The sequence below is a fragment of the Taurulus bubalis genome, assembly GCF_910589615.1.
Source record: "Taurulus bubalis genome assembly, chromosome: 12".
NCBI lineage: Eukaryota > Metazoa > Chordata > Actinopteri > Perciformes > Cottidae > Taurulus > Taurulus bubalis.
The window spans coordinates 27,377,464-27,390,008 of NC_136600.1; the positions used below are offsets into that span (position 1 = coordinate 27,377,464).

Consider the following 12,545-nt stretch of genomic DNA (forward strand, 5'->3'; position numbering starts at 1 on the left):
AAACTGCAAAACTTGATCCAGATCTGAGCAGTGAGGGTCCAAAACCCCCTGGAAATGGACCATAGTACCGACCTTGAACAGTCCAGCCCAAAGTCTAACCATTAACCTGCCCTTTAACAAATCTCTAGAAACCGGATCCATATCGTATCTTCCACTGATAAAATAATCTGAAATGCACTGCTTCAAGACTTTTAGCTTCTAAATTTGCTTCTAGAACTCAAAGTCCAGACCTCCAACAGTCAAAACCCTGATCTGAACCGTTTGGGCCCTGAAGCTCACCTGGAGAACGAAGCCTTAACGGAGCATCTCTCAGAAGCTCCTGTCCTGGTTCAGTCGTCACCTGAGAGACAGGGGGACCAGGGGGAACAGGGGAACCAGGAAAGATTGGACCGAGTGGACGTCTCCAGTTTTATCGAAAGTTTTTATTTTGTATTTTTGCCGAGGCGGTCACTTCCTGTCAGTCTGCAGCCTCTTTTAAACGACCTATAATGTTCTATAATGTCTTATAATGTCCTATAATGTCTGAAAGTCCCAAAATGTCCTATAATGTCTTATAATGTCCTATAATGTCAGAAAGTCCCATAATGTCCTATAATGTCCTATAATGTCTGAAAGTCCTATAATGTCCCATTATATCCTATAATGTCCTATAATGTCAGAAAGTCCTTCCTAAACCTTCCTGTAAAGGAACAGCTTTCTGTAGAGTTTCAGCCAAACTTCCAAATATTCTTTCAAAACAAGCTGAACGACGTCCAAAGATCTAAAAAAAAAATGTAAAAAAAGAATTCTGTTCAAAGAGTTAGTTTTCACTCTGCTTTTTGTTTCCAGAGTCGAAGAACAAACAAAACCAAAATAAATATTCACGTTTTATATTTCAGATAAATCCTTTGGAAGAAATGGAGTGAATATATATTTTCATATATTTTGACGTGAAGAGCGAGTTTAAAATAACCAAATAACTGACCGACAGACGCTTTGACCAAAAGCTCCAAAATACCTCTGAAATATTATCTCAGTTCTTTGTGTTCAGAACCACAGACGGTCCAGCTTCTTCTCTGAGGCTGAACCAGAGACCCCGAGACCCTGAGACTCAGACCCAGAGATCCAGAGACCCTGATCCAGAGAATCAGAGACTCTGAGACTCATAGACCCTGAGACTCATAGACTCATAGACTCAGACTCATAGACTCATAGACTCATAGACTCAAAGACTCTGAGACTCAGAGTCTCAGAGACCCAAAGACTCAAAGATTCATAGACTCAGAGACTCAGAGACTCAAAGACTCATAGACCCTGAGACTCATAGACTCATAGACTCAGACTCATAGACTCATAGACTCATAGACTCAGAGACTCAAAGACTCAGAGACTCAGAGTCTCAGAGACCCAAAGACTCATAGACTCAGCGACTCAGAGACTCAGAGTCTCAGAGACCCAAAGACTCATAGACTCAGTGACTCAGAGACTCATAGACTCATAGACTCAGAGACTCAAAGACTCAGAGACTCAGAGACTCATAGACTCAGAGACTCAGAGACCCAGACACTCAGAGACTCATAGACTCAGCGACTCAGAGACTCAGAGACTCATAGACTCAGAGACTCAGAGACTCAGAGTCTCAGAGACCCATAGACTCAGAGACTCAGAGACTCAGAGACTCATAGACTCAGAGACTCATAGACTCAGAGACTCATAGACTCAGAGACTCAGAGATTCAGAGACTCAGAGACTCAGAGACCCAGAGACTCAGAGACCCATAGACTCAAAGACCCATAGACTCATAGACTCATTGACTCATAGACTCAGAGACTCATAGACTCAGAGACTCAGAGACTCAGAGACTCATAGACTCATAGACTAATAGACTCAGAGACTCATAGACCCATAGACTCATAGACCCATAGACTCATTGACCCATAGACTCAGAGACTCATAGACTCAGAGACTCATAGACTCATAGACCCATAGACTCATTGACTCATAGACTCAGAGACTCATAGACTCAGAGACTCATAGACTCATAGACTCAGAGACTCATAGACCCATAGACTCAAAGACTCATAGACTCATTGACTCATAGACTCAGAGACTCATAGACCCATAGACTCATTGACCCATAGACTCAGAGACTCATAGACTCATAGACTCAGAGACTCATAGACTCAGAGACTCATAGACTCATAGACTCAGAGACTCATAGACTCAGAGACTCATTGACTCATAGACTCAGAGACTCATAGACTCATAGACTCATTGACCCATAGACTCATAGACTCATAGACTCATAGACTCATAGACTCAGAGTCTCATAGACTCATAGACTCAAAGACTCATAGACTCATAGACTCAGAGTCTCATAGACTCATAGACTCATAGACTCAGAGACTCATAGACTCATAGACCCATAGACTCATTGACCCATAGACTCAGAGACTCATAGACTCATAGACTCAGAGACTCATAGACTCATAGACTCAGAGACTCATAGACTCATAGACTCAGAGACTCATAGACTCATAGACTCATAGACTCATAGACTCAGAGACCCATAGACCCATAGACTCAGAGACTCATAGACTCATAGACTCATAGACTCATAGACTCATAGACTCAGAGACTCATAGACTCATAGACTCAGAGACTCATAGACTCATAGACTCAGAGACTCATAGACTCAGAGACTCATAGACTCATAGACCCATAGACTCATTGACCCATAGACTCAGAGACTCATAGACTCAGAGACTCAGAGACTCATAGACTCATAGACTCAGAGACTCATAGACTCATAGACTCAGAGACTCATAGACTCATAGACTCATAGACTCAGAGACCCATAGACCCATAGACTCAGAGACTCATAGACTCATAGACTCATAGACTCATAGACTCATAGACTCAGAGACCCATAGACCCATAGACTCAGAGACTCATAGACTCATAGACTCATAGACTCATAGACTCATAGACCCATAGACTCAGAGACCCATAGACTCATAGACTCATAGACTCATAGACTCAGAGACTCATAGACTCATAGACTCAGAGACTCATAGACTCAGAGACTCATAGACTCATAGACTCATAGACTCAGAGACTCATAGACTCATAGACTCATAGACTCAGAGACTCAGAGTCTCGTTAACGTTCATATCTGATCTCGTTAGTTGAGTTATAATTATAATTAGTCTCTTCAGTCTCTTCAGTGTCATTGAGTCATGTCCAGTCTCACGGTGTCAAAGGTCATGTGGAATGTTTCTATAAATATAAAACAAACTAAGGTGTTTATAAAATAATGGTGGCTGTTCTTTTTCTAGAACTTTCTTCTTTTCAGTTCATTCTTCGTCGTTGCCGGAAATTCTGCCAAAATAAACATTTTAATTCTTTACTATTATCGCTAATAATATTATGATTATTACCATATAGCCTCCTGTTTTTCTTTTGTTTGACTTGTTCTGATTATTTTTGTTAGTTGAAATGATGTGAATTTGTAGAGTTTGAGAATGTCGTGTTAAGTCGCTAATTTGCCATATTTCATAAGAAGCCATGTTTTGAAGCCATATTGTACACAGATGTAAAACTTTACGATGTTTAATTCACTGTTGACACGAGAAACTGAACGAAGACGTAGAGATCGTAGAAATCCTAGAGATCGTAGAAATCTTAGAGATCGGAGAGATCCTAAAGATCGGAGAGATCAGAGAGATCGTGGCGATCATATACGAACTCTCCGATCTCTATAGAGATCGGAGAGTTCGTATATGATCGTAAAGATCGTAGAGATCATATACGAACTCTACGATCTCTCTAGAGATCGGAGAGATCGTATAGGATCGTAAAGATCGTAGAGATCATATACGATCCGTACGATCTCTATAGAGATCGGAGAGATCCTAAAGATCTGAGAGATTATGGAGATCGTAGAGATCCTAAAGATCATAGAGATCCTAAAGATCGTAGAGATCGTAGAATCAACGAGAGAAAAGATGCTTTAATGTTTCCGATTTATTTTCTCTCAAAACTTTCATTTTCATGAATGTGTCATTTGAATAAAAAAGCTTTAAACTGCTTTCTGACGACCCGTGAAGAAGAGCTCAACTTCCTGTTAGTGCCGAACTTCTTCTTCTGTGGTTTGAAGACGTTTCACCATCTGTTCCCCTTCCTGATGTTACGACACACGGAAACCAAATAAAAGTGAATTGAAATAGAAAACAGACGTGTTGGTGTTTATGGATTCATCCTGAAAACAAATGGAAGTCAAAGTTTGTCTTCAATTAATGAGTTTTAAGTCTGAGATGAAATAAAAACTTTAGTTTCAGCTTTAATGTGTGTTTTTTATTTGTGTGCCGCATGTGTGTGTGTGTCAATATATGTGTGTATATATAGATATATATATGTGTGTTTTTGTCAATATATACATACATATATATGTGTGTTTGTGTATATGTGTGTCAATATATGTGTGTGTGTGTGTGTGTGTGTGTGTGTGTGTGTGTGTGTGTGTGTGTTTGGTCTTATAATTAAAAGACTCTGATAATAAATACATACAGGAATTAAATCAATAAAACACATTTTCAAACTAAATTAATTTAACTCCCAACAGAACCATAATAAAGACGTAAATGTCCTCTTAAAGCTGCAGGAAGTGATTTTTGTCATGAGTCCTGATCCCGTTCAGCTGATCCAGTCCAGGTCTTCCCTCCCCGACGCGTTCCGACTGTGACATCATGAGCTCCTCCCTCTGATTGGTCGTGTCAGCGTCCTGCCTGGTTGTTGGTGGCGGGGTCCGCCTCCTGCCTGGTTGTGGGTGGCGGGGTCCGCCTCCTGCCTGGTTGTGGGTGGCGGGGTCCGCCTCCTGCCTGGTTGTTGGTGGCGGGGTACGCCTCCTGCCTGGTTGTGGGTGGCGGGGTCCGCCTCCTGCCTGGTTGTTGGTGGCGGGGTCCGCCTCCTGCCTGGTTGTTGGTGGCGGGGTCCGCCTCCTGCCTGGTTGTGGGTGGCGGGGTCCGCCTCCTGCCTGGTTGTGGGTGGCGGGGTCCGCCTCCTGCCTGGTTGTGGGTGGCGGGGTCCGCCTCCTGCCTGGTTGTGGGTGGCGGGGTCCGCCTCCTGCCTGGTTGTGGGTGGTGGGGTCCGCCTACTGGCTGGCGGACAGTCGGTCCTCGCCCGGCGGCAGCAGGCGGCGAGGTCGGCCCTGAAGGACGGCGTGTAGAAGCCGTAGATGACGGGGTCGCAGCAGGTGTTCAGGTTCCCGAACACGAAGAGGCCGTGGTGCACGTACTCAGGTGTGACGCGCAGCATGTCGGGCTGGAACCAGTACCAGATCCCCAGCAGGTAGTACGGAGTCCAGCACACCACGAAGGACAGCACGATGACCACCGTCATCTTCAGCGTCTTCATCCGAGCCTTTGGGATGATGTCGGTGCCGCTGCGCCGCAGGTACGACTCACCTGCTGAGAGGGGGAGGGGCCGCCGTTAGTGATGTCAGTGTGTTACAGGTGTGTCTTACCTTTGTAAGGTGTTGCAGGTGGATGTACAGGTGTGCTACAGGTATGTTACAGGTGTGTTACAGGTGTGTTACAGATGTATTACAGGTATGTTCCAGGTGTGTTACAGGTGTATTACAGGCATATTACATGTATGTTACAGGTGTATTACAGGTGTGTTACATGTATGTTACATGTATGTTACAGGTGTGTTACAGATGTGTTACAGATTTGTTACAGGTAGGTTTCTGGTGTGTTACAGATGTGTTATATGTAGGTTACAGGTCTGTTACATTTGGGTTTTAGGTGTGTTACAGGTATGCTACAGATGTGTTACATGTGGGTTTTAGGTGTGTTAAATGTATGTTACAGGTATGTTACATGTGGGTTTTAGGTGTGCTACAGGCATGTTACATGTGGGCTGTAGGTGTGCTACAGGTATGTTACATGTGGGTAACAGGTCTGTTACATGTGGGTTTTAGGTGTGTTACAGGTCTGTTACATTTGGGTTTTAGGTGTGTTACATGTATGTTACATGTGGGTTGTATAGTGTGTTACAGGTATGTTACATGTGGGTTGTAGGTGTGCTAAAGGTATGTTACATGTGGGTTACAGGTCTGTTACATGTGGGTTTTATGTGTGTTACAGGTATGTTACATGTAGGTTGTATAGTGTGTTATAGGTATGTTACATGTGGTTTGTATAGTGTGTTACAGATATGTAGCATGTGGGTTGTAGGTCTGTTACATGTGGGTTTTAGGTGTGTTACATGTATGTTAAATGTGGGTTGCATAGTGTGTTACAGGTATGTTACATGTAGGTTGTAGGTGTGCTACAGGTGTGTTACAGGTATGTTACATGTGGGTTTTAGGTGTGTTACAGGTATGTTACATGTGGGTTGTATAGTGTGCAACAGGTCTGTTACATGTGGGTTACAGATCTGTTACATGTGGGTTACAGGTCTGTTACATGTGGGTTACAGGCTTGTTACATGTGGGCTACAGGTCTGTTACATGTGGGTTACAGGCCTGTTACATGTGGGTTTTAGGTGTGTTACAGGAATGTTACATGTGGGTTGTATAGTGTGTTACAGGTATGTTACATGTGTGTTGCATAGTGTGCTACAGGTCTGTTACATGTGGGTTACAAGTCTGTTACAGGTCTGTTACATGTGGGTTACAGGTGTGTTACATGTATGTTACATGTGGGTTGTATAGTGTGTTACAGGTATGTTACATGTAGGTTGTAGGTGTGCTACAGGTATGTTACATGTGGGTTTTAGGTGTGTTACAGGTGTGTTACAGGTCTGTTACATGTGGGTTTTAGGTGTGTTACATGGTTTTAGGTGTGTTACAGGTGTGTCTTACCTTTGTCTCTCAGGTGCTGCAGGTGGATGTGCAGCAGGATGCGACTGTAGCAGCAGCTCATCACCAGCAGGGGGACGACGTACAGTGTGGTGAAGTGGAACATGTTGTAAACGGTTTCCTGCCAGCGGCGGCTGAAGCTGCCGTGAGTCGCACACTGAGTGAAGTCCACAGCCTCGACTCTGATCGCCCGGAAGATGAAGAGCTGAGGGAACAGGTGCGGGGTTCAGGTGGAGTCTAGGTGGAGCTCATCAAAAGGTGGAAATCAGTCGTAACAGTTGATTGAAGATTTATTGTCTTTGTGTGAGATGAAGAATAAAGAAACTCGGCCTCCACACTTTAGATTCCACTGATTTGTTTCCAATAACGTGAGAAACACGATCACAGGGTAAACTTTTAAACATGTTTGCTTCATTTGTACAGAAACTTCTTTTAACGTCTTTTCAAAACGAGACTGGTTTCAACACCAGCTTCACTTCCAGTGTGACTCCTGACAGATCAATGAAGAAACTCTTATTGCAGCTAAACTCTGTGAAACACTTTGTTTCAGTTCTGTTGTCCAGCTGATCCAGCCTCTTAGCATTGTTAGCATTCCTTATAGAAACCAAGGGGAGCAGTTAGCCCGAGCTAACAGCAGGAGGTTTCACACATTTAATCTCTCCATCAGAAACCAGAACATTCCTGCAGGGATTTCATGTTCTGGAACTTTCACCCGGATCAGAGAGAAGAATGACTTCATGACAATAATTATTATGATGAAGAAAATAAAGATGATGATGAAGACAATAAAGATGATGACGAAGACAATAAAGATGACGAAGACAATAAAGATGATGAAGACAATAATGATGATGATGAAGACAATAAAGATGATGAAGACAATAAAGATGATGACGAAGACAATAAAGATGACGAAGACAATAAAGATGATGAAGACAATAATGATGATGATGAAGACAATAAAGATGATGAAGACAATAAAGATGATGACGAAGACAATAAAGATGATGAAGACAATAATGATGATGATGAAGACAATAAAGATGATGAAGACAATAAAGATGATGACGAAGACAATAAAGATGATGAAGACAATAATGATGATGATGAAGACAATAAAGATGATGAAGACAATAAAGATGATGACGAAGACAATAAAGATGATGAAGACAATAAAGATGATGATGAAGACAATAATGATGATGATGAAGACAATAATGATGATAATGATGAAGACAATAAAGATGATGATGAAGACAATAAAGATGATGATGAAGACAATAAAGATGATGAAGACAATAAAGATGATGAAGACAATAAAGATGATGACGAAGACAATAAAGATGATGAAGACAATAATGATGATGATGAAGACAATAAAGATGATGAAGACAATAAAGATGATGATGAAGACAATAAAGATGATGAAGACAATAAAGATGATGATGAAGACAATAAAGATGATGATGAAGACAATAAAGATGATGATGAAGACAATAAAGATGATGACGACAATAAAGATGATGATGAAGACGATAATGATGATGATGAAGACAATAATGATGATAATGATGAAGACAATAAAGATGATGATGAAGACAATAAAGATGATGATGAAGACGATGATGATGATGATGATGAAGACAATAAAGATGATGACGAAGACAATAAAGATGATGAAGACAATAATGATGATGATGAAGACAATAAAGATGATGAAGACAATTAAGATGATGATGAAGACAATAATGATGATGATGAAGACGATAATGATGATGATGAAGACAATAAATATGATGACGAAGACAATAAAGATGATGAAGACAATAATGATGATGATGAAGACAATAAAGACGATGAAGACAAAAATGATGATGATGAAGACAAAAATGATGATGAAGATAATACAGATGATGATGAAGACAATAATTAAGATGATGAAGATGCAGGCGTTACATGTAGTGCTACCTGCGTTACCTGTAGTCATGTGGTACATGTTTTACCTGAAGTCATGTGTTACCTGTGTTACCTGTAGTCCTGTGTTACCTGTAGTCATGTGTTACCTGTGTTACCTGTAGTCATGTGTTACCTGTGTTACCTGTAGTCATGTGTTACCTGTAGTCCTGTGTTACCTGTGTTACCTGTAGTCATGTGTTACCTGTAGTCATGTGTTACCTGTGTTACCTGTAGTCCTGTGTTACCTGTAGTCCTGTGTTACCTGTAGTCATGTGTTACCTGTGTTACCTGTAGTCCTGTGTTACCTGTAGTCCTGTGTTACCTGTAGTCACCTGTAGTCATGTGTTACCTGTAGTCGTGTGTTACCTGTGTTACCTGTAGTCCTGTGTTACCTGTAGTCCTGTGCTACCTGTAGTCATGTGTTTCCTGTGTTACCTGTAGTCATGTGTTACCTGTAGTCATGTGTTACCTGTGTTACCTGTAGTCCTGTGTTACGTTTAGTCATGTGTTACCTGTAGTCATGTGTTACCTGTGTTACCTGTAGTCATGTGTTGCCTGTAGTCATGTGTTACCTGTGTTACCTGTAGTCATGTGTTACATGTAGTCATGTGTTACCTGTGTTACCTGTAGTCCTGTGTTACCTGTAGTCCTGTGTTACCTGTGTTACCTGTAGTCATGTGTTACCTGTGTTACCTGTAGTCATGTGTTACCTGTAGTCATGTGTTACCTGTGTTACCTGTAGTCCTGTGTTACCTGTAGTCCTGTGTTACCTGTGCTACCTGTAGTCATGTGTTACCTGTAGTCATGTGTTACCTGTAGTCATGTGTTGCCTGTAGTCATGTGTTACCTGTAGTCATGTGTTACCTGTGTTACCTGTAGTCATGTGTTACCTGTGTTATCTGTAGTCATGTGTTACCTGTAGTCATGTGTTACCTGTGTTACCTGTAGTCATGTGTTACCTGTGTTACCTGTAGTCCTATGTTACCTGTAGTCCTGTGTTACCTGTAGTCACCTGTAGTCATGTGTTACCTGTAGTCATGTGTTACCTGTGTTACCTGTAGTCCTGTGCTACCTGTCATGTGTTTCCTGTGTTCCCTGTAGTCATGTGTTACCTGTAGTCATGTGTTACCTGTGTTACCTGTAGTCCTGTGTTACCTGTAGTCATGTGTTACCTGTAGTCATGTGTTACCTGTGTTACCTGTAGTCATGTGTTACCTGTGTTGCCTGTAGTCATGTGTTACCTGTAGTCATGTGTTACCTGTGTTACCTGTAGTCCTGTGTTACCTGTAGTCCTGTATTACCTGTGTTACCTGTAGTCATGTGTTACCTGTAGTCATGTGTTACCTGTGTTACCTGTAGTCATGTGTTACCTGTAGTCATGTGTTACCTGTGTTACCTGTAGTCATGTGTTACATGTAGTCATGTGTTACCTGTGTTACCTGTAGTCATGTGTTACCTGTAGTCATGTGTTACCTGTGTTACCTGTAGTCATGTGTTACCTGTAGTCATGTGTTACCTGTAGTCATGTGTTACATGTAGTCATGTGTTACCTGTGTTACCTGTAGTCATGTGTTACCTGTAGTCATGTGTTACCTGTGTTACCTGAGGTGATGCCAGCAGCAGGCTGAGGCTCCAGGCCAGCAGCAGCATGACCCGGTTGCGGCGGTGAGCGGTCAGGGCGTCCAGCGGGCGCAGGATGGCGTGCTGTCGGTCGAGGCTGATGACCACGAGGACGAAGGCGGAGGCGTGCATGGCGAACAGCTTCAGGAAGCACAGCAGCTTGCAGAGGGCGTCGCCCGCGTACCACTGCACCGTCACGTTCCACACCGCGTCCAGCGGCATCACCACGAAGGTCATCACGAGGTCGGCCACCGCCAAGCTCAACATCAGCGGCCGCAGGTGAGAGGCCAGCCGCCGGCCACGCCCACACCACACGCTGGCCAATAAGGCGAGGTTACTGCAGGCGGCAAACAGGAAGAGGACAAGGGTGGCGCCCACGCGGAACTGAGCGGCCCGGGTGAAGCTGGGAGCCTCCCAGTCTGGGAGAGGCGGGAACTGGTAGGTGTTGGTAGGGGGCGGGGCCACAGAGCTGGTGGGCGGAGCCAATGATGACCAGTTACCTGACATCCTGTAGAGAAGAAGAATAAAAGGAACAGGTGCAACAGAGAGACCAGGAGAGAGGACAGGAGAGAGACCAGGAGAGAGGACAGGAGAGAGACCAGGAGAGAGGAGAGAGACCAGAACAGAGACCAGGAGAGAGACCAGGAGAGAGGACAGGAGAGACTAGGAGAGAGGACAGGAGAGAGGACAGAGACTAGGAGAGAGGACAGGAGAGAAGACAGAGACTAGGAGAGAGGACAGAGACCAGGAGAGAGGACAGGAGAGAGGACAGGAGAGACTAGGAGAGAGGACAGGAGAGAAGACAGAGACTAGGAGAGAGGACAGGAGAGAGGACAGAGACTAGGAGAGAGGACAGGGACCAGGAGAGAGGAGAGAGACTAGGAGAGAGGACAGGGGAGAGGAGAGAGACTAGGAGAGAGGACAGGAGAGAGACCAGGAGAGAGGAGAGAGACCAGAACAGAGACCAGGAGAGAGGACAGGAGAGAGGACAGGAGAGACTAGGAGAGAGGACAGGAGAGAGGAGAGAGACTAGGAGAGAGGACAGGAGAGAAGACAGAGACTAGGAGAGAGGACAGAGACCAGGAGAGAGGACAGGAGAGAGGACAGGAGAGACTAGGAGAGAGGACAGGAGAGAAGACAGAGACTAGGAGAGAGGACAGGAGAGAGGACAGAGACTAGGAGAGAGGACAGGGACCAGGAGAGAGGACAGGAGAGACTAGGAGAGAGGACAGGAGAGAGGACAGAGACTAGGAGAGAGGACAGGGACCAGGAGAGAGGAGAGAGACTAGGAGAGAGGACAGGGGAGAGGACAGGGACTAGGAGAGAGGAGAGAGACTAGGAGAGAGGACAGGGACCAGGAGAGAGGACAGGAGAGAGGAGAGAGACTAGGAGAGAGGACAGAGACCAGGAGAGAGGAGAGAGACTAGGAGAGAGGAGAGAGATTAGGAGAGAGGAGAGAGACTAGGAGAGAGGACAGAGACCAGGAGAGAGGAGAGAGACTAGGAGAGAGGACAGGCGAGAGGACAGAGACTAGGAGAGAGGAGAGAGACTAGGAGAGAGGACAGGAGAGAGGACAGAGACTAGGAGAGAGGACAGGGACCAGGAGAGAGGAGAGAGACTAGGAGAGAGGACAGGAGAGAGGACAGAGACTAGGAGAGAGGACAGGAGAGAGGACAGAGACTAGGAGAGAGGACAGGGACCAGGAGAGAGGAGAGAGACTAGGAGAGAGGACAGGAGAGAGGAGAGAGACTAGGAGAGACGACAGGAGAGAGGACAGGAGAGACTAGGAGAGAGGACAGGAGAGAGGACAGAGACTAGGAGAGAGGACAGGAGAGAGGAGAGAGACTAGGAGAGAGGACAGGAGAGAGGACAGGAGAGAGGACAGAGACTAGGAGAGAGGACAGGAGAGAGGACAGAGACTAGGAGAGAGGACAGAGACTAGGAGAGAGGACAGGAGAGAGGACAGGAGAGAGGACAGGAGAGAGGAGAGAGACTAGGAGAGAGGACAGGAGAGAGGAGAGAGACTAGGAGAGAGGACAGGAGAGAGGACAGGAGAGAGGAGAGAGACCAGGAGAGAGGACAGGAGAGAGGAGAGAGACTAGGAGAGAGGACAGGAGAGAGGACA

At 44.6% G+C, this 12,545-nt stretch overlaps 1 protein-coding gene across 1 annotated transcript; it reads right to left on the reverse strand.

Annotated features, from left to right (window-relative positions):
* Positions 1–4,725: 4,725 nt before the first annotated feature.
* LOC306744732 (gonadotropin-releasing hormone II receptor-like) lies at positions 4,726–10,927 on the reverse strand (the record flags this gene model as incomplete). The annotated part of the gene is made up of 3 exons (XM_079227414.1): positions 4,726–5,447; positions 6,848–7,049; positions 10,403–10,927. 3 exons carry the CDS (start codon positions 10,925–10,927, stop codon positions 4,726–4,728), a joined length of 1,449 nt encoding a protein of 482 aa, XP_079083540.1.
* Positions 10,928–12,545: the final 1,618 nt, after the last annotated feature.